General features: G+C 42.4%; 2 protein-coding genes across 4 annotated transcripts in view; both read right to left on the reverse strand.

The window, feature by feature from the left end:
- Positions 1-4,737: 4,737 nt before the first annotated feature.
- RSL1D1 (ribosomal L1 domain containing 1) lies at positions 4,738-13,064 on the reverse strand. Its single transcript, XM_083474476.1, has 9 exons — positions 12,964-13,064; positions 10,703-10,845; positions 10,116-10,254; positions 9,412-9,560; positions 9,216-9,317; positions 7,854-7,947; positions 7,516-7,638; positions 6,842-7,066; positions 4,738-5,443 (listed from the first exon to the last, which is right to left on the reverse strand). Exons 1-9 carry the CDS (start codon positions 13,000-13,002, stop codon positions 5,267-5,269), a joined length of 1,191 nt encoding a protein of 396 aa, XP_083330602.1. The 5' UTR covers positions 13,003-13,064; the 3' UTR covers positions 4,738-5,266.
- Positions 13,065-18,477: 5,413 nt separating this feature from the next.
- GSPT1 (G1 to S phase transition 1) overlaps positions 18,478-20,608 on the reverse strand; it is a 35,856-nt gene continuing 33,725 nt past the window's right edge. For all 3 annotated transcript variants that reach the window (XM_083474304.1, XM_083474302.1, XM_083474303.1), the window contains exon 15: positions 18,478-20,228. In XM_083474304.1, the coding sequence (XP_083330430.1) occupies positions 20,176-20,228 (53 nt within the window). In that variant the 3' untranslated portion in view covers positions 18,478-20,175. The remainder of the gene's footprint in view (positions 20,229-20,608) is intronic.

Consider the following 20,608-nt stretch of genomic DNA (forward strand, 5'->3'; position numbering starts at 1 on the left):
CCAGTCTTTGCTTTTAGCACAGATGTATTTGACATGGGTGAGTTTTGCTATTCTTGTGGAACTCACAGGATTGGACGATTAAACAAAACAGATTCTGTGCACAGTACATTTCTGTAATCTGAGATGCAACAGATTATAGAAGAGAGGAATTAGGACAATATGGAGTATCATTCCTTTGAAACATGTTAGAGTCAAAAAGAGGTACACATTTGAGGGCACCCCCATATCTAGTTCATTTCAAGAGACCCACTCCTCACTATTGCAGATTGCTGAAAGTTACACACTCCAGTTCAGTCATTTACAGCCTGCTGATTTCTAATGCCAAGAGGGTGATAGTTATTTTATTAGTTTATTGATTGCCTTCCGCATACAAATCTCAAGGTGATGTACAATAAAATAACTTAAAAATCCCAGTTAAAAGCAACACAGAAAACAGCAGATATATTTGAAAAGGAAAAAAAAACCCCACCCAAAATAAGACACCCCTGGCAGAAATCCATTGATCCAGCTGGGAAGATAAAAAATGTTCTTCTGTTGTTTCCAGAAAGAGTTGACAGTGGGCTCCTCCTGTATCTCGACAGGAATGCTATTTAACAGAATGGGGGCAGCCACGATGAAAGCCCTGCACTAAGCAAAGGGAGATTTAGGGAGCGTGACCAGTTCACCCACAGGGTGCCACAGGGGGAGCTACAAGGACTTAGAACAGAAGGTGAGGTGGGGAACTGAATTTTGGTTTTGCACAGGGCACTGCTGAAATTCGAAAGCCCGAAGTCCACCACTTCTCCAAGTTACTGTGGAGTGGGCTTCTAAGATCTTTGGACTTGGATAAACTCTCCTGCAGAACAGTGGGATACATAAAGGATAAAGGAGTTCTCAAGTAACCTGGTCCTCCTCATATGTTAGCACCAACACCTTGAACTTTGCCTGGTAGCAGATTGGCAGCCAGTGCAATCTCACAACCAAGGTGCTGTACACTGGCTGCACTTTGCCTTCATAGCCATCCCATTAGCTTGGTTAAAGATACACTAGGAAGTAAACAAACATGATTGCTGTAAAATAGATTGTCAGCCATTTCAAATAAACCTGAGCGATCGCAAAAGTGAAACATGTGAATGGCATGTTGCCTTAATGTTCATGTGCCACGTTTTCTTGGGGCTGAGTTACAGAGGGTTAATTAAGCATGTGGCAACAAAGCCAAGAGTCCTGTGGAATTTTAAAAGCGCAACGTTATGGCGTAAGCTTCAGGGACTAGATAAAGCCCACTTGGTCAGATGCATAGAGTATCAACCTCAGTTGTCAGATATATCCGGACATGGGTGGAAGGAATGTAAAGTTGAAGCTAAATAGCAAGGGGATGAATAAACCAGTCTGTGGCTGTGTATGCGCCATCTTTTTAAAGCACATGGCTTCTCCCAAAGAATCATGGAAATTGTAGCTTAATTCTCACAAAGCAGTTCTCAGCATCCTTAACAAACAAGTTCCCAGGATTCTTGGGAAATTCTGCTTCATATATATGGTGTGTGAACACAGCCTCTGACAACAACTTAAACGTATGCAAAATGATGCTCATGACATCAGTAAATGGTGACATCACAACCACCTTCACTTTGCTAAACAAAATAACACCACTTGTGCCACAGGAAATTATTGGGTTATATCCACTGGCTAGTGCTATTCATGTTCATTAGTTTCAATGGATCTACTCCGAGTAGGACTAGCATTGGACAGAACCCATTTTTTTTCCCTATTCCAACCCTAATGAACAGAATCAAACTTACCAAGAAGGGTGGAAGCAAGTCTTAAAAGTTAGTAAGTTGCTTCTTACAAGAACTCCGTTGGATTCTATTTTAAGAGATTCTAAGAGATGATAAATGTTTTGCACTTAAGACTAGACATGAGTTTAATTTACTTGCCATGTGCCTTGAAAAATTAGTAATTGAAAATAGCTTGTAGAGATGGAAGCCAAATTAGCCAACATACACAGACAACGGAGTAAGAAAGTTTACTAAAAATGTTATGATGTAGAAATTGCAAGATTGTATTTGATGATTCTGAAATAGTGTGTTTACATCTGACCTTGACTTTGTAAAGTGCATTGGATCTGGCCAACACACAATACAGCCATTAAGCACTAGTTTGAGTGTTTTTGCAAAAAACCTTGCTAAATACCTCTCAAGATAAAGAGATAATGTGTGCAATTTCAAACAATTTTTAGGAGGTTATCTTTGATCTACATGCACAATACAAAACCATTTGCTCAGCTTCAAAACCCTTTGATAGAGATGTAAATGCTTTATTGCATAAATATTAGGACTACTGACGTAAAACTCAGAATTGCTATAAACAGCATTTGACATAGTCCATATTAACTGACCTCCCTAACTAAAAGCCACTAATAGCACAATTTCAAGTCCAGGCACAACTAAGCATTTAGATTTACAAGATTTTTGTCATAGTGAAGCCAGTACTTTACCCTTAAATAAAACCACCAGCCTGTAAGATGCATAAGGCTGAGAGAGATTGTCCTAACTTCACTCTGTGAGGTTCAGGGCTGAGGGGATCTGAGCATCCGCAGTCTTAGTCTCACACTCTAGCCACTATTGGCTCTCTAATCTGGGGCTTTTCAGTACCTGCACTAACAAAACTGGAGATGTGGCAACTGCAATCTTAGGAAAAAAAACCAAAAAATTCCCTCTTGCAGAGCAAACGCCTCTTTTGTTATTCTTGCTGCAACATATGCCTGTATCATTTGAAAACAAAGGAAATGTGCTATTAAATTCTTAAGTATTTGGTTTTATTCATTTGCAAATTTAATCAAAATCTATTAGACCAACTTTGCTTTCTTTAATCACGTGGCAGCCCCAATTTCACTGGATGCAAACTCTCACTATACATGTTGGGTGGATGGGAACCTCAGCCCTGGGGGCCAGAATGCAGCCCTTCAAGCCTCTGCAGGGCCATCTAGGTTCTCCCCAGGCCACGCCCCTCACTGGCCCTGCGTCAACCCCACCCCACTTGCGTTTATGCTTGGCTGCAATGTGTGAACTATTCATACCTCTTGTTTGCCTTAATGAAGGACAGAGTGGGGTGTGTGAGCATATAGAAAATACAGTGGTACCTCGGGTTAAGTACTTAATTCATTCCGGCCATGAGAACCACTGCCTTAAAATAAGACAGGGGAGAAGGAAGGAGTTAATGCTACATAATCACTAGGAATGTAAATTGAACGATCTTAGAAATGTCGCAATCCTCTATCATTTGCACAAATGGCAGTGAATTACTAATCCCAAAAATAAGTTAGGGACAGGGAACTACTTTAAGTCACACTGAAGTGGCCGAACACGCCCAGTGGGATTTAACGTTTCCTTCAAAGAGCAGGTGCCCAGGTCATGCCACTACCTGCTTTTGAGAGTCCCCTGGTTTTCAAGAGTGGTTTACCACATGGCACACTGGTGCTACTCAAGAACTGCGCTTGTGCTTGCAAAACTTTGGATGCAGGCCTATACTTATAAACATGGAATCTCCTATTCTTGTGCAATTACAGTGGTACCTCGGGTTAAGTGCTTAATTTGTTCCGGAGGTCTGTTCTTAACCTGAAACTGTTCTTAACCTGAAGCACCACTTTAGCTAATGGGGCCTCCTGCTGCTGCCGTGCTGCCGGAGCACGATTTCTGTTCTCATCCTGAAGCAAAGCACTTAACCCGAGGTACTATTTCTGGGTTAGCAGAGTCTGTAACCTGAAGCGTATGTAACCCGAGGTACCACTGTAGCCTCCTGCAGAAAGGCAAGCTTTGTATTTGTTGCTCAGTTCACATTTGCCTTTGGCCCTGCCCATCGCTGGCAGAAAATTGCCCAGAAGGGAATGTGGTCCTCTGGCTGAAAAATCTTCTCCACCCCTGATGCACATATTCCGTCTTACTAAACAGGGCTGCGACACCTTTTGGAGCCCAAGACTGAATTCCCTCAGATTGTTGTTCAACTACAGCTCCCATATAGCAGGCCCACCGATCAAGCTTGTTTGGGGCTACCATGCTTGCGGGGCTTTTCTTTCAGATCCACAAGTCCAGCAACTCACCAGCTGATCTCCGAAGACCAGTCTGGTCACCGGTCTAGATGTTAAACGAAGTAAACAGGGGTCAGAAGAAAGTAAAAAAGGTCAAAAATCAACATCTCCATATTGAAACAGAGTTTAAATGTAGAATCATTTTTTTGTTGTTCTTTTCCACCCCTACCTGCACCCTGTCCAAAACAAAGAAACAAAACATCAGCCCCTGCTCTTTGTAACATCCAGACTGATGGAGAATTCCGGAAAACTGGAAAGCTTATTTGCTATTTTCTGACATTTTGATTGGTCCTGATCAAAGTCATGCCCAACAGTGGATTTTGAAAATAGAACGCAATCTAAAAGATGCAATTACTAATTGCAATCTGGAATTGATATTGGGGTTACTAGCAACTCAATTCTGTTGATGTCATAGGCTTAATGAACTTTAAAAAAATAAAATAAAATAAATCTTGTCACACGGTGAGAAGTATCTGAATAAATAACGTATTTGGAGTATTAGGAGGTGTTTAAAAAAAAACAACAAACAAAAAACCTTGTTACCCAAGAGACTAAGGTGAGGAAATAGGTCCATTATTTAACTTTTATGCTATAATTGTAAGTCATATTAAATTGTATAATTTAAAATAGATAATGAAGTACAGGCAAAAAAAAAAGATGCAATGCATATGTCATAAAAGGAAAAGTCTGACTTTATATAGATCTGAATAACACAGGTCTGTATTAGCGGTTAGAAACAAGATTACAGATTGCTAAGAAAAATGCTGGCTTTCTATAGCCACCATATTCTCAAGGTGACTTTTCTGGTGAACTCTATTGACTTTTACAAGTTGTACTCAACAAAGTCATCCTATTGGTGCAAGGGCATCCAGTTGGGACACAGAACATCTCCCCTCTCTCCTTGCGCTCCCCACATCTGCTCCAGAGGGTTTGGAAGGAGGTGGAGTGGGGCACACGGGAGGACAGAAGAGTGAGCGGACAAGTCCTTGTGCTTACAGGACAACTTTGGTGGCTACAACCCTATGTTTAGGAAAGCAAGTTGACAATGTGCTGCAACGCTGGTCATGTTGACTGCAGCCCCTTCATTTCCCAAGTTTAAGGAGCTTTCTTGGCAGACTTGACCAATTTCCCTGGTTTAAGGGTCACAGAAGACTTTGCTTCTGTCTTCTTTGGGGTCTTTGTCTGCTCCTCCTCCAAGACGTTTTAGCTTCGGGTTTTGGGTTTCTTGTCTCGTCCGAGCAATTTCGACCCAACTCCAGGTGTTTTCAGTTGTGTTCCTGGAGACGGGGATGTCTTCCTCTTGCCAAGGAGAGTTAGAGTTGCTGAAGCTTTTTTGCCTGCTTTGATTTCTTTTCCTGTGGCAGGACTAGGCTCTAGCACCTATATTGAAGAGGGAAAACAAGAGAATAAAGGCACCCATCAGGAGACAACAGACTTTTTTCTTTTAAAAAATGATGATGAGCGGAATTCGGAACACACAGTAGTTCGATGTATGAACTCACCTGTTTTTGTTCACCATGATATGTGTTGAAAATAGAAAGATTTTATTCTTCTCCCCACTCGCTACCAAATGTCACTGAGAATAAAAGCTAGTGTTGGCTCTTACTTTTAAAGCCCTAAACGGCCTTGGTGCTGTATACCTGAAGCAGCGTTTCCACCCCCATTGTTCAGCCCAAACCCTAAGATCCAAGTCTGAGGGCCTTCTGGCAGCTCCCTCACTGTGAGAAGTGAGGTTACAGAGAAGCACAGAGGGGCTTCTTGGTAGTGGCGCCCACTGTGTGGAATGCCCTCTCAGCAGATATCAAGGAGATACAACCTTTAGAAGACATCTGAAGGCAGTCCTGTATCAGGAGGTTTTTAGTGTTTAATGTCTTATTATGTTTTTGCATATGCTGGAAGCCACCCAGAGTGGCTGGGGCAGAAGAGTCAGAAGAGTGAAATATAAATAAAGTAATAATTATTATTACTCCTGTCTGGCACAAACTGCACCTGAACATCATCATTGGATTTTGTTCACCTATCAAGCAAAAAATAATAATCTCTGCTTCCTTTCTTCCAAATCTCAAGCAAAAGATCCCCTGCCAGTTTGTCGCTTTCCTTTTCAACATTTTCTGTCCTTTGCAGATACAATGATCACCTTTCACGAAGCAGTGTAAATGCTTTTTCTTCTAGTGCACTCTTATTAAAATGCACTTGCCTATTTTCTTAAGTAAGTCACGTATTATATTTCATTTATTTTACAAGATTTATAACCCACCCTTCGCTGTAAGATCCCGGGGTGGGTTACAGAAGTTTTATCTAGAAATGGATAAAACCATCAAAATGGTAAAAACAAGTAAAACGGTTCCTGATGAAATGAAACTGTGAATTAACCAAATAGGTGGAGTCCCCCCCCCCAAAAAACCCCACATTAACTCCGTCAAAGGCAAGGGTAAAGAGGTGTCTCTTCCGCATATGGGAAAAAACTGTAGAGTGAAGATAACCAAATTCACCTTCGAGGGGATAGAGTTCCACAATTTAGAATGAAGAAACCCCTTTCCTGGCCTACCGTTCCCCCTGCTTCTGAGGGTGGCAAAACGACCACACAGAAACCCTCACATTCCATTCCATGAGAGTACAACTTGTGTCCCTGTGCATACAAATAATTCACACAAACACACCCACAGCTTGTGCCTGTGTTCAGCATACCGTGTGGACAGCCCTGCAAGGTATCTGGAACAGAATCTTCCGTCAAGTTGAAGCTCCAATTGTAACTCAGCCAGAACAAGATTGGTTTACCTTCTCATTTTTCACACCGGGAGATGCTTCGATTGGAACCAGCTGTGGAATGTCTCCATCCTCATCTTCTTCCGCTTTGACAACGGCAGAGACTTTAGCTGCTGCCTTCTTTTTCCCAGCAATGGCAGGAACCGGGCTGATTTCTCCTGTCGCCCGGGCTTTAGCCAAGTTCTTCTTTCCACCTGCCTTTTCCCCTTTCTTTTTCTTCTTCTTTGCTTGGTTTTCCTGGAAGGTATTTATTAATTTCCTTAGCGCCTTCATCAAAAGACCACACCAATACAGACAAATGGGTACACACCATGTACCAATGCACATTTCCCAGAACTTTTCTGGATCTCCCCCCTAGTTCCACATACAGCCAACCCGGCACCCTCCGAATAGTAGAACTACAATTCCCAAATGTGCCGATTCGACCGCTTTGATCTGTGGAACCCAATACTCATTCTGCAGTCGTAAATCCATATTCCAGCGTGGCAACACCTACATTTTGGAACTCCCCATCTATTGACCTTCACTGCTCTCCTTCCTGTGCCTACTTAAAACATTTTTGTTTAAGCAGGCCTCTTCAGACATGCAGAAATTACAAAATATTAAATAGCCATAGTTATATAACCGGCCAGGAGGACCACCCTTGCTGAAAGCGCCCACTACGTACGCATGAGTCAGTCTCCTACCTGTTCAACTTCGGCATCTGGCTGTTTCTGAGGAATTCCTGTTATGGGATTACTACAGGTAAAGATCGGAAGAGCAACAGACTTGCTCATCTTGAGATGAAGGATCTTAACACTTTTCCAGATCTGCAGCAATTGTGTGTTGTTTTTATTTAAAAGAAAGAAAGAAAAGGAGGTTAATGAAAGAGGGTAGGCACAAAGCATACCGCTTTAATAAAAAGATGGACGGCCCAATTCCATGCATATTTACTTGGAAATAAGCCCCACCAAGATTAATGAGATTTACTCCTGGATGAGTGGGCAGAGATGCCTTCACCCCTCACCTGACTGAGCATCATTACCTGGGGGGCTTTCGTGGCTAACACTTTCACGGCACCAACGACGTTTTCAGAGATCTCCGAGGCCTCCATGCCACTGTGACCAACACGTATAGAACTGAAAAAAGAGCAACACCTGGAGTCAATACCCTGCTGAATGGCAGTCCTTCAGCTGTCTGTTCTTGTCCTCTAAAACAGGGTGGTGCAGACTTTGGGGAAATGGTTGTGTGGGCCAAATGCAGAGGCCAGGTGGGGCAGGTTCAGCCTGTGGGCTGGAGGCTCCCCACCACCTGCCCTGGAGGATCAGACTGAAGGCCCATCTAGTCTAGTATCCCATGTCTTACAGTGGCCTCTGGGAAACTGAGAAGCAGGGCACGAACACAACAGCCCTCTCCTGTCCGTATTCCCCAGCATTCCTCAGAGGAATGCTGCCCTTGAACCTAGAGGTTCCACCTTGGTGCTTCTGGTTCTGGATTGCTCTCTGCCACCGTCTCTTCCTGCTCACTAAACCGTGTGGCCTCTTCAGATTCTGACACCTCCTCCTTCTCCTCCCAGTCTGCTCCCTCTGACCACTCATCATCATCCCACCACCAGTTCCCTGGCTCTGATCCTTCTTTCCCTGAGGATTCTCCAGCTTGGTGTCTCCTCTGCATCCAAGCCAGTCCATGACATCTTCCTTAAAATAAATACCAGGGTAAAGAACTACAAAGCACATAATTATAATGACAACACAGTCAACTTGCAACTCACTGGGAGATTGTAAAGCCGAAATCGCGTATAGCAAAGAGAACCCTGGAACTGCACCCCCCCAACCACCCCTACCCTTCTGAAGTTGGTGCGCTGAGCGGACCTCACTTACTGGCACCTGGGAGTCTCAGAGCCCGGTAAGAAAGCCTGAAAGCTATTTCCACACTGAAAGAACCGTTAAGCTGTCTACCTTGTGTGTGTTTAATCTGTGCAATTTTAGATGGCCAACTGCCAAGCCCATAAGGCTGCGATTGTGCAAGTTAAACGTGCACAAGTTGCGAGTCAACTGTGGTTACCAATAATAAAATAATTTATATGCTACCTTTAAGTTAAAGAAGAAATACCATGACTAGCCTGAGACAAGTCTGCTCCTTTATTAGCTCGGGTGGTAGTCAACTAAATTTTACGCAGAGCAGACTCACTGAAATTAACAAACAGGACTGAATCAGGCTCATTAATTTCAAAGAGCGTATGTTGAGTAAAAATTGGCTGAATATTCCCCTTTGTCTTTTGGAATTTCTTTGGGTTAGCATCATGTTGTATAATGTCTCAAATGCCTGAGAAGCAACACATAAATGCAGCCACTAAATAAATTCATAGCCTGGTTGATGAAAGTTAAGTATCAAAATTAACACTTACTAGCAACAGCCCTTGTTCGTGACTGGAAGAATAGTGCCTTGGAGATGCTTTTTTATTTCCTTAGAGAGGTCCTTCGCTTTCAGATTCACAGACACAGGAGCCCTTATAGGATAGAAAAATGCAAGATTTCAGGAAGAGTTCAGCATCCTTAGTAGAATTTGGTAGAAATGAAACATGGACAAGTGAGGGTACTTACTTTTTACTCTTATAGAAGTGTTTCCCTATGTGCGATGGCAGAAGCCGCCGAATCCGGTCATCAGCCAAAAAGAGAGAAAATCGACTCAGGAGGCGACGCTTTGCTTCATAAGGTTTATACTCTTTTTTCAGTGTTTTGTAGGAGATGACCTTCAGATACAGGGGTGAGGTTGGTTAGATTACACTACAGCATTTAATTAAAAGATAAAATAATGATGATTACAGTTCATTCATATAGCACTTTAGGCCCCAAGAGCTCCAAGTGAAAAACAGAATATTGAAACAATAAAATAGAAATTGAAGGAACATAAAATGACAATAGATCACGATGATTCCAATGTATTTTATATGCCACTTTAGACCTAAAGCAGTGAAGAGCATTTTCAAAATGAAATGTACAATAAAGCATAACATGACATGGATGCAAACCAATATGAGGCAGATTACATGGTATATAAATACTTTAAATCAGTTGTAGGGAACCTTTGGCCTGTCAGATGTGACAGGAGAACAACTCTAATAACCATGCCTGCTAGGACTGATGGGAGTTCTAGCTCAGCAACATCTGCAGGGCAAAAGGTTCCCCACACCTGATTTAGGGTACTTATATATCACTTAAATCACTGACATTTCTAAGATGAGGCCTTAGGCTGCATTCGTACGTCAGGCTAAACCAACTGATGAAGCTAAGAGTTCTCTCTGTACCTCGCTGATCCTTGTGATCCCATGCTGGGACAAGAGTTTCCTGTACAAGTTCTCAGTCTGCTCAGCTGTTAAGCCTGGCTCATCTTTTGTGAAGAGGCAAACATCTGATGTGGCCGGCAAAATATCATGAGGCAGCGTTCTAGAATGAAGAGAACACAATTTTAAGAATGCACAGTAGTTTCCAGCTGGAGTCCAATCTCAAAAAAGGAAAATAGATTAATTAATCAGTTAACACAGATAAGCTGCAAAGGTATGTTATCGTTCTGATTTTTTTTATTTACATGATTCTAATTATGTTTTTATTTTATTTTCTCAATTATATTGAAAAGGTAGGTAAGGCTGAGAGGCAGTGGCTGGCCCAAGGTCACAAAGTGACCTTCATAGCTGAGTGGGGACTTGAACCCAGGCCTCCCAGGTCAAAGCTTGCTTGAATGTTGGTAGTGTCATTTCAGCTACATAAGTGATGTCACTCACAGCCTGGCCATTGGAAACAGAGGGAATGATTGACAATAGTCATGAATACAACTGAAGCAAAAGGCATCATGGTCAAAGACATTACAGCAGAGCAGCAAAACCCAGAGCCTTACATTTTGATGACTTGTTCACGTGGAGGGATTTTCCAAACTGTGACCATCAGAAATACATGCTGGTCCTCATTCAACAGCAGCTTCTCTGCCTTTTTTTGCTTACTGGCGCTGAATGCAAGGAGGGCCTGGGCTGCTTTTTTAATCTGAAAGAGCAAATACACAAGAAGGTAGCATTAAAAAAATAATCTCAAAGCAGGTAATAACCTCAGCTGAAGCCTCAAATGAAGCATTACAGATGTTATAGAAAATGTGGGGTTGGCTTTTGCTGCCCAATTCCCCAAGGCACTGAGTCTCCTAAGTCCATGTCTGGTCAGAGATGAATGGATGGAGGCAAGGATCCAGTAGAAAGCAAGGCAGATTGCAACAGAGTCCCCCCCCCCTTGCAAGAAGGTGTGAGAGACCCAAAACAAGGGCGTGCAAGCCCCTATAAAGACTTTTGAAATTGCCCACCCCTTAGCCCAAAACCACCCCAAAAACATCAGAGACATCACAGAAGGAGGTGGTCTCCAGCAGTACTGTGAGCACAACTTCTCTCCTGTCTATCAAGGTACCTGATAAAGCATTTCTGACTGCATTTGTCTGGGTAGCCCAGCCATTACTTTCAGATTGCAAATACTTTCGTTCCTGACTCTCTTTTAAAAAAAATTATGCCTGTTGATAATCTGTCCACCGTCCAAGATACTTCCCAGACTGGGTTTGCAGGGAGGATTTGCAAGTGAAAAGAAAAATTGGAAAGTTTTCCCCATCCTCCTTCTGCAGAAAAATATTTGAGGTACTTTAGGGAAGAGTCAAAATGGCTTCAGAATTGCTCTCCTGTACTATTTTAGACACATGGTTTATATACTTATGTATGTGTGTTTACCTTATGCAATTATGAACATTATTCTATATCCGAGACCTTTGAATTCTTATAACACAGATGAACTCCACAAATCAGCATGATTAGTAACTAAACAAAATTTCTGATACAGAAACTACACCCACACTCCCCTTCCTGATACAGCAACCTTTCCAAAATGCATCCTAGCAATACGGTACTCCACATCCAAGCACCACTCTAGGCATTCCAACCAACCATACAGATAACTAATCCCCAGCCAACCCATTATTAAAGAGCAAGTGTTTTGTCTACAAAAATACATAGCGGCATTAAGCATAATTTACAATGAGCTCAATCCTTCACCTCCATCTAGTGTAGGGATAGGAAACCTGTGACCCTCCAGATGTTGATGGACTCCAACTCCCATCATCCATGCTGCCTGGGGTTGATGGGAGTTGGAGTCCAGCAAGATCTGGAGGGCCCACAGGTTTCCAACCCCTAATCTAGGCCAACACATTGGCATACAAGCAGCAAAGTAACTGCTTCACAGCTTCCTCCATGTCATGCATAGTCTTATAAACTTCTATTATGCTGCGTCTTGCTCACCTTTTCTCTAACCTAAAAAGACCCTAGAACTGCAACCTGTCCTCATAAGGGTTTTGATCCATCCCTCTATATTTTGGGTTGCCCTTTTCTGAGCTGGTATCAGAAAGAAGGGCTGTCCTTTGCAAACAGTTCCAAGGTGTTTAAAAGTTACTTAGCAGTCGGGTTTCTCTCCTATGGGGTTCAAAGACGCATCCGGTTGTTCTCTCTCCTCCCCTTTTCCCCCTACCCCCCCAATTTAGAGCTAGGCTGAGAGGGCCTGTCCCCCCTGAACTTCACCAGGGCCGGATTTAGGTTTGATAAGGCTCTAAGCTACTGAAGGTAATGGGGCCCTTTATATGTTGCCGTGCAACCATACCATGTAGAATGTAGGCACCCTATATGCAGAAATGAGCAAACCAGTGATATTTTAGGGAGCAGGCTAGCAAGCAGGGTCCATGACTTACATCACAGGAGCCTACACAACACAAAACACTGTTGCTGTATGTGGGTTTTATTTTATTTGTTTTTTATCTTATATTTTGGAAATGTACATCCAGGTTTCCCCCCTTTAATTCTTTTGGGAGCCCCCAAGAGAGTGGGGCCCTAAGCTATAGCTTGTTTAGCTTATACGTAAACCCGGCAGGGTCAGATCTTGATGCCAGCTCCCCTCAGTCCTACTCCAGCACCCGTTGATCGCCACCCGCTAGACTCCGAATCGCAGAACCGAGAGGCGCCCGTTGGTGCCGCGGGAAGCCCAGCGGCTGCCTCCGCTCCAGCGGGCGCCACGCCGGAGAGAAGCCCCCAAGTGCTGCATTCCTTCCCCCTCCCCGCCAAAGCGGCGGCCGCCCCTCCTTACCTGCCCTTGATCCACAGGAAACTCCGTAGCTGGATCCATGCTGCTTCTTCTCCTCGTGCGCCAACACACCGCGGCGAGCGGCAATGACGTCACCAGCAGCCGACGCGTAAAAAAGGCGAGGGAGGGGTTTCCGCGGAGGCTGAGAGTGAACCAGCTAGACTTCCGGTCTAGTCATAGGAGCCGAGGGGGAGACGCTTCCTCTCTATGGTGAAACTGGAACGCTAGAGCGGCAACGCTCGAATCTTGTTTCACTTCGGGCGCCATTTTTGGACTCTCGCGGGGCGGAGATGCAGAGCAAGGGAGAAAACCCGAAATTTTAATGCAGCTGTTGCTGTGGTATTAATACCCTCCCACCCGCTCTCAATAAAAAGTAGCAAAGTCAGGAGTTGCAGCCCTGATGTCTTACCACCTGTTATTATTATTACAGTACTGTGATCATTGTTATTCCGCCTTTTCTCTAGCAGGGACTCAAGGCGGCTTACAGATGAAATAGAAACAGCTAAAAGCATTGGGGAAATGCGCTTTGAATTTCTAAACGTTTCAGAACGGGAATCGTGCCTGTGCAAAGAGTCCAGTGGAGCACCGTTTCTTCTGCTAAAAGCTGGATCTGGAATGAGAGGAAGTCCGAGGGAACGATTTAAGGAGATTGCTGCAACCACTGAAAGGCTTGTGGTTTTTCTGCAGGGACGGAGCACAGGGGGTCCTTGGGTTTTAACTTTTATTTCATAAAAATGTATACACCGCTTGTTTGTAGAACAACTGCAAAGCGGATTACAAAAAACAACAACCGTGGAATTGCAGGTAAAACAATCAAAACATTCAAAAACAAGTTAAAAAACAACCCAGATAAAAGTATGCATCAGCCTTAAATACTTGGGTAGGCTATAAACAAAAGCATGTGCCCAAAACAGTACAGAGAAGGCACCTATGGACGCTTACCCGAAAGCGGTCAAGTGGGCAGATCACAAGGAAAGTTGTCAAGGGTTTTATATACAAATATAAGCCTTGAACTTGTCTGGGAATCTTTAGCTGGGAATGTATACCAACTTAACCTTAATATTTCTGTATTTCATAGTCATTGCTAGTGCTTAAGAGTGTCAGACCAGGGTCTTGGAAAACAGGGTTGAAATCCTCACTTCATCCAAAAGGCTTATCTGGTTAGTCACTTTCTCTCAGCTTTAGAGAGTCACAGAATTGTTGAGATGATAATTGGGAAAGTGGATAACTATGTTTGCCACCTTGAGCTCCTAGGGTGGGGCAGAGGGAAGACAGGATGAAAATGTATGGGAAGCCCTCTCAGTGCTATGCATAGAAATCAGAAAACTGAAATAAGAGTTTCATATGGATATTTGGTAATGTTGTTGTTTGGTTTTCTTAGTTGTGTTCGACTCTCTGTGACCCCATGAACCAGAGCATGCCTTGGAAACACACTTTCTTCTCAAGGCACTTCCCTCTTATTTTCCAGGTCTTGGCTTTTAGTTTGTCTCCCACTAGTTTTTCAAAATTATATACTTGATTACATATTTGATACCACTGAGTTAGGCAATGGTTTAGATTCATGTAAGATGCTTTAAGTACCAAGTCGTCAAAAACTTGCACGTAGCAGGAGTATATTGTAATTTCATTTAAACGGAAAATAATGGATAAAATGATTGTCCATGTAAAGCAAAATTCTATAGCTGGGCAACAGAACACATATTTGAGTCTGTTTACTTGAGACCACTGGTCCCATCACCTCCTGGCAAATAGAAGGGGAAGAAATGGAGGCAGTGAGAGATTTTACTTTCTTGGGCTCCATGATCGCTGCAGATGGTGACAGCAGTCACGAAATTAAAAGACGCCTGCTTCTTGGGAGAAAAGAAATGACAAACCTAGACAGCATCTTAAAAAGCAGAGACATCACCTTGCCAACAAAGGTCCGTATAGTTAAAGCTTTGGATTTCCCAGTAGTGATGTATGGAAGTGAGAGCTGGACCATAAAGAAGGCTGATCGCCGAAGAATTGATGCTTTTGAATTATGGTGCTGGAGGAGACTCTTGAGAGTCCCATGGACTGCAAGATCAAACGTATCCATTCTTAAGGAAATCAGACCTGAGTGCTCACTGGAAGGACAGATCCTGAAGCTGAGACTCCAATACTTTGTCCACCTCATGCGAAGAGAAGACTCCCTGGAAAAGACCCTGATGTTGGGAAAGATGGAGGGCACAAGGAGAAGGGGACGACAGAGGACAAGATGGTTGGCTAGTGTTCTCAAAGCTACCAGCATGAGCTTGACCAAACTGCGGGAGGCAGTGGAAGATAGGAGTGCCTGGCGTGCTCTGGTCCATGGGGTCATGAAGAGTCAGACACGACTAAACAACTACAACTTGAGAAATACCTCCAAAAAGCCCTCAAGCTCTGCCAAATGCAGAATTTGAAAAGCAGCAGGGGAAACTGGCACTAATCAGTAACAGTGGTGCTTTTTACATCCCCAAAATGCAGGTTCTACATCACGGGTGGATTGAGTGCTGCCAGGTAAGCCCCTCTGGGGAGAAAGGAAAAGGAAACGTAGCATGTTAAGGAAATTTCTCGCTCATCCTTGGGTATTCCTTTCCTGCAGTCTGATATGATACAGCCCAGAGACAAATGGTTACAGGCTTAGTGACAAGGCGGCAGTATTCCCTTCACGCTTTCATCTATGAGAGCAATAGGGAGCCTGTGGGCCTCCAGGCGTTGCCAGACAACAACTCCCATCAGACCCAGCTAGCTGCTTGTAGTCTAGCAAAATCTGGAGGTGCACAGGTTCTCATACAAATACTATAAGAAGCTAAGAATGCCATACATTGCAAAACTGCATCCTCCTGTCAGGCATAGGCATTTACTAAATCTTTATGTGCAAACAATCTACTCTTAATTCCCACCTTAGAGCTGAACTCCTGTATTTGATGGCACCCGTTAAAATGTCGTAATACCCCAAATCCTTTTAGCTGTTCAATGCATATGTATGTATGTCAATTCTTTCCAAATATTTCATATTTGATAAATTTAACTCTGGTTTTGTCAGCAGCCTAGTACCACTACCATCCTATCCATGATTTAGGTTCACATCCAATATTCAACCAGCAAAACAAGCAAGCATGTTTCGATTGGCCAGAGACACGACACTAAGCCTTGAGTTTTAAAAGAAGTCGCTGGAGGCATGACACAGGTTTTTAGTATTCTTTATTGGACCACAGCTTATTCAAGTTGTTTGACATGGAAGGTAAGGGGAGAAATAAGACTGGAAAATGTGACAGATTTTAGATTGACACTGGATGGGTAGACTCTTCTCAAATGACATCTTCTGCGACACAAAAAAGACAACGGATGTAAGATTTGAATCAGTAAAAACCCTCAGTTTTTGCAACAGAGACCTGGGATTGGCACTTGTCATTGACAGAAGGCAGCCTTCATGCCATTTTCATTCATTGCAAGGACTGGGTTTGTTCAACTGCGTGCAGGAAATGCAGCAGTGTTTCCAATTTGTAGGTAGTAGAGGGCCAGGAACCACAGGCTCTGGGGGTGAATGCAGCCCCCGTCCCTGACTCTGCTTAACACACCCCTTGAGTGTTTTCTTCCAAGCTGGAATGTGTCCTCATAGTGACTCCTGCTTGCCTATACAGGGTGCATATAGAAACCAGCTTACTGTATGAAAGTAAAATTTGCATTCCTTGCTCCACCTGCCACTGGCATGAGGCCCACAAGGGTTGCCCAAGAGGATCCTCACCCATTACAGAATATTAATCAGGAGGCTTTTATGGCACATTCAAGTTTTGCATTTAATCACTGCTTACATTATTAAGCTTTCAGATTCAAGAACACTCTCCAAAGTCATTTATCATCAGCTGAGTTTGAAATAATAGTTTTAAGTCTTGGCTATTAACACAGTCAATCTTTTCCAATCTCACATTTCCAACTTTTCTCCTGAAGCCTAGCCAGGGTTTCTATTTTCCCCCCTAGAAGAAAAATACAAAACAGTCACGAACATTGATGAAGTGTTTTTACATGATTAGTGGCAAGATGTGGTCGTAGCACAGCTGCAAATTGTTTAACAGGAACTTCTTGACTTGACTTAGAAACATTCATTCATAGAACATTCATAAAATTGTAGAGTTGGAAGGGACCCCAAGGATAATCTAGGCCAACCCCCCGCAATGTAGGAATATGCAGCTGTCCTATACAGGAATTGTACCTGCAACCTTGACATTATTAGCGCCATGCTCTAACCAACGAAGCTGCCCAAGCAGGAATTTATATCCTGTATATAAATTTGTGTGGAATGAGTAAACCAGAGGGTTTAAATTGGAACCTTTCTATCTTGGGGAGAAAAGATGGAGCCTCCAGAATTTACTTATTTGACTTAGGAAACTAGCACTATCCTTCAGTCTTAATGCTTTCACAGCTCCTGAGGAACACATCTTGGTTTAGTGATGCCTCACATGAGCTCTGGTGCATGTAGGAAGCTCCCTTACCAATGAAGGTTTCTCCATTCAGTTCAATGGGCAGGGCAGAACTTTGTGTAACTGGTGTGGGGGACCTCTGACTCTCCAGACATTGTTAAATCCCATCAACCCTGGACATTGGCCAGGCTTGCTGAGGCTGATGGGAGTTGTAGTTCAGCAATACCTGAAGTTCAGCATGATTCCTCAGACCTGCCCAAGAGGTTGCTTTACATTTACCAAGCTTGATTTAATTCAATGAAGAGAAGCTTGCAATCTAAATCATGTAACTGGAGAACTCTTTGGGACTTTAAAGCCTGAGGTTCTGAATGCAGTGGTAACACACATTAACACCCAAGCCCCAGTTTTCTTGAATCAAGTCCTTTCCATTTCAATTATATTTAACCCTGGAATGAGTGCATTCAGCACTGCAACCATAGCTGAATTCCATATGCCATATGACAACTTCAGTTAGCATTCCTATTCTTAAGTTCTGCAGTTCCTCAGCAAACGCACATTTAGGGCAATGTAACTGATTCACCCACACTGATCACTGAGCCAAGGGGTGTGCTGCAAGTATGATATAAAGCACATGCAGAATGGAAGGCGAGAGGGGGCTGAATTTTCGCACAGGGTGTCACTGAAATTTGAAAGACCAGTCTGCACCTGTCCTCAAGTGCAACTTTTGCTCTAAAGAATGACTGCATTCAACGACTACTAGCTTCTTTAGCTGCATCTCTGCCTCCAAGAATTGTCATTTGCTATATCAGGAAGAAAAAACCCTTCACCAACTACATTATTCACTAGCAATCATCTCAAAGGAAAGAGGCGGAGCTTGAGACACAAACACAACACAACTTAACATCTGAAAATGGTAAGCTCATCACCTCAGGCAAATCTTTCAAAGACTCTTCCTTCAGCTTACATTATAAAGTAAGAAAAAGAAAAATCTGGATTATTTCTGAATTTTTCAGCTTTATCTGAATTCTTTAGCTTTGTTTTAGAAGTTATTGACTTTAAAAGCTTTCAGATTCCCAGAAAAATAAAAGCCCAGAAATTTGCAGACATAATAAAATTTATTTAAATTTCATGCATTACGGTAGCTACAAGTGTAGTCATATGAAATTGAAGGACAATAAACTTTGCTTCGTCCATACAATGTAGCCTCAAGTGAAATGGATGGGAGGTTCCACAGTTACAAAGAAACAAAAAAGGGCAAACATTTTAAATTTAGAATTGTGTAAAATGAAACAGTCACATGACTGTAAACTTTAGGGGAAAGGGCACATTACTATTTGAACATACACTGCAAAGGATTTAATTGGAGAAGCACTTTGAACAATATTGGAAGTCAGCCTTCTTATATGAACCTAATAATGGAGATTTGCCATTAAACACTTTGAATATCATTGCACCTCCCTTTCAACTCTTTCCCTAATTGTTTATAGCAATGGTACAGACCAACATTCAGCCAAGTATAAAGTTTACAACCCCTGTTCCTTTGAACTGCCAACCACAAATCCTTTTATTCACTTTTGCTTTCCCTTAACTCAAATTGCTTTGATATGCAGAAATTTATAGACTGTGCTTGATTCTACTCTCAATTTTAATGAGCAAACAAACCTTCTGGATTAAATAAGTGGCACTTGCTGAATGAGCCATTATTCAGCCGCTGCCAGTTGAGTGAATACCTACCACTCCTCTATGGCCTATTTGGTTTGCTTCAAATCTCTTTTTTTAAAAAACAAAACAAAACCCAGCAACCAAAGATTCTCCCATCTTCCAAGTTAAAAGGTAGAATGAACAGCGCAACTTTATCATAAACTGGTACTTGTGCTTAGTTTTTAGACCAAACATCATGTACCAGCATTATTGCCAGAGATGTCACGTAACAGTCCTACTAATTTTATTGGTTAGCATTTTCTGCCAGAAAGGATTTGATGGTATAATTCAGGGCACTGTAGGTAGGTCTAGCTCGCCCCAGTGCCTTAAAAAAATCAAGTTAAGTTTGTTTGTAGATAAAGTGATGCAACACTAATTAAATAGTACCATACTTGCATGAACATATTTAATTTTTTTAAATCCACCATAAGGAAAGGGAGAAAGAAAGTTTCTTTAGTACAAATTTTGTCAATTGTCTAATTGCTTCATTTATAACTTCGTCCGGGAGGCGGCAAAGGGAAAGAGTTGGGTTTCAGAAAAGCCTAAGTAACTGAATATTCAGATTACTTGGCAGGTTAAAAGCTAATGCAACAGGTGTTACATCTGGATAAAAACATTATTCAAAAGCAATTAAGATACTGAAAAAAGATTTCAAATTGAATAGTTTATTAACATGGTAATTGTCTTTGTAACATGTGCACACACGCTTGCACACTCTTAATGATCTGCCTTGAAAAATGTTTCAATATGCTGGGAGAGGGGAAATAAACATAAATCCTATAGATTTTTCATAATTCTAGGCAATTATGTCCACATCACTTACAAAGCTATTGCCAAATCTTTCCAAGGAAGCAGAATTTAGGAGGAAGGGGGAGGAAAAAAAAACTTTGGGGGGGAATTCAACAGTGGCATAGCAGAGCTCTCAATATGAGAAAGCTGACATAATGTGGACCTTTGCTGTGAAATCTCATCTTTGCAAATATAGGGAGAAGGTTATCAATGGGAAGAAAATAAGAAGGCGATGTGAAGTAGGCTTTTGCAGAGTCAATTTTTCCCCCTCACAGTATTTGTGCAGGCTTGTCAAAAACAATGCTTAATCCTTCTCTGGAACCAATTTCAGAACTTTTCCAATTGCAATGGTCTTACCTAAACAAAACACAGAAATGGTTTGTTAGGAGACATACATGTGTGAACCTTTAAAAAACCTTCCAAGTAAACAAACAGTCACACAGATTTCACACAAAACCTGGTTTGCACTTAACAATGAACTCTTGGGGGGGGGGGTTAGCTTATTTGTACATGCAAGCCTGTCACAACCAACTATGGTTTGTTTGTGGTCAACAAACCAGAGTATGAAACCATGCTTCTGATGCCGGCTTATGTATCTTGGCTTGCATTAAACATGTTTTCTCATTACCTCTGGACCTTGGGCTTAACCCTCCTTCGTTTTTGCATCTTGCCCTATACGCACGTAGCGATAAAGGAGCAAAGCAAGAAAATTTAGAAAATCAAACCAATGTTAAGTG

This window comes from Podarcis liolepis (assembly GCF_965112155.1).
Source record: "Podarcis liolepis genome assembly, chromosome: 14".
Lineage (NCBI taxonomy): Eukaryota > Metazoa > Chordata > Lepidosauria > Squamata > Lacertidae > Podarcis > Podarcis liolepis.

Excerpts from the sequence above, each read along its gene's own strand:
- RSL1D1 (XM_083474476.1), bottom strand. The coding sequence starts at position 13,002 with ATGGATCCAGCTACGGAGTTTCCTGTGGATCAAGGGCAG. Across the intron at positions 10,846-12,963 it reads TTCCTGTGGATCAAGGGCAG|ATTAAAAAAGCAGCCCAGGC; the intron begins GTAAGGAGGGGC and ends TTGCTCTTTCAG. Across the intron at positions 7,639-7,853 it reads TAGCCACGAAAGCCCCCCAG|ATCTGGAAAAGTGTTAAGAT; the intron begins GTAATGATGCTC and ends CAATTGCTGCAG.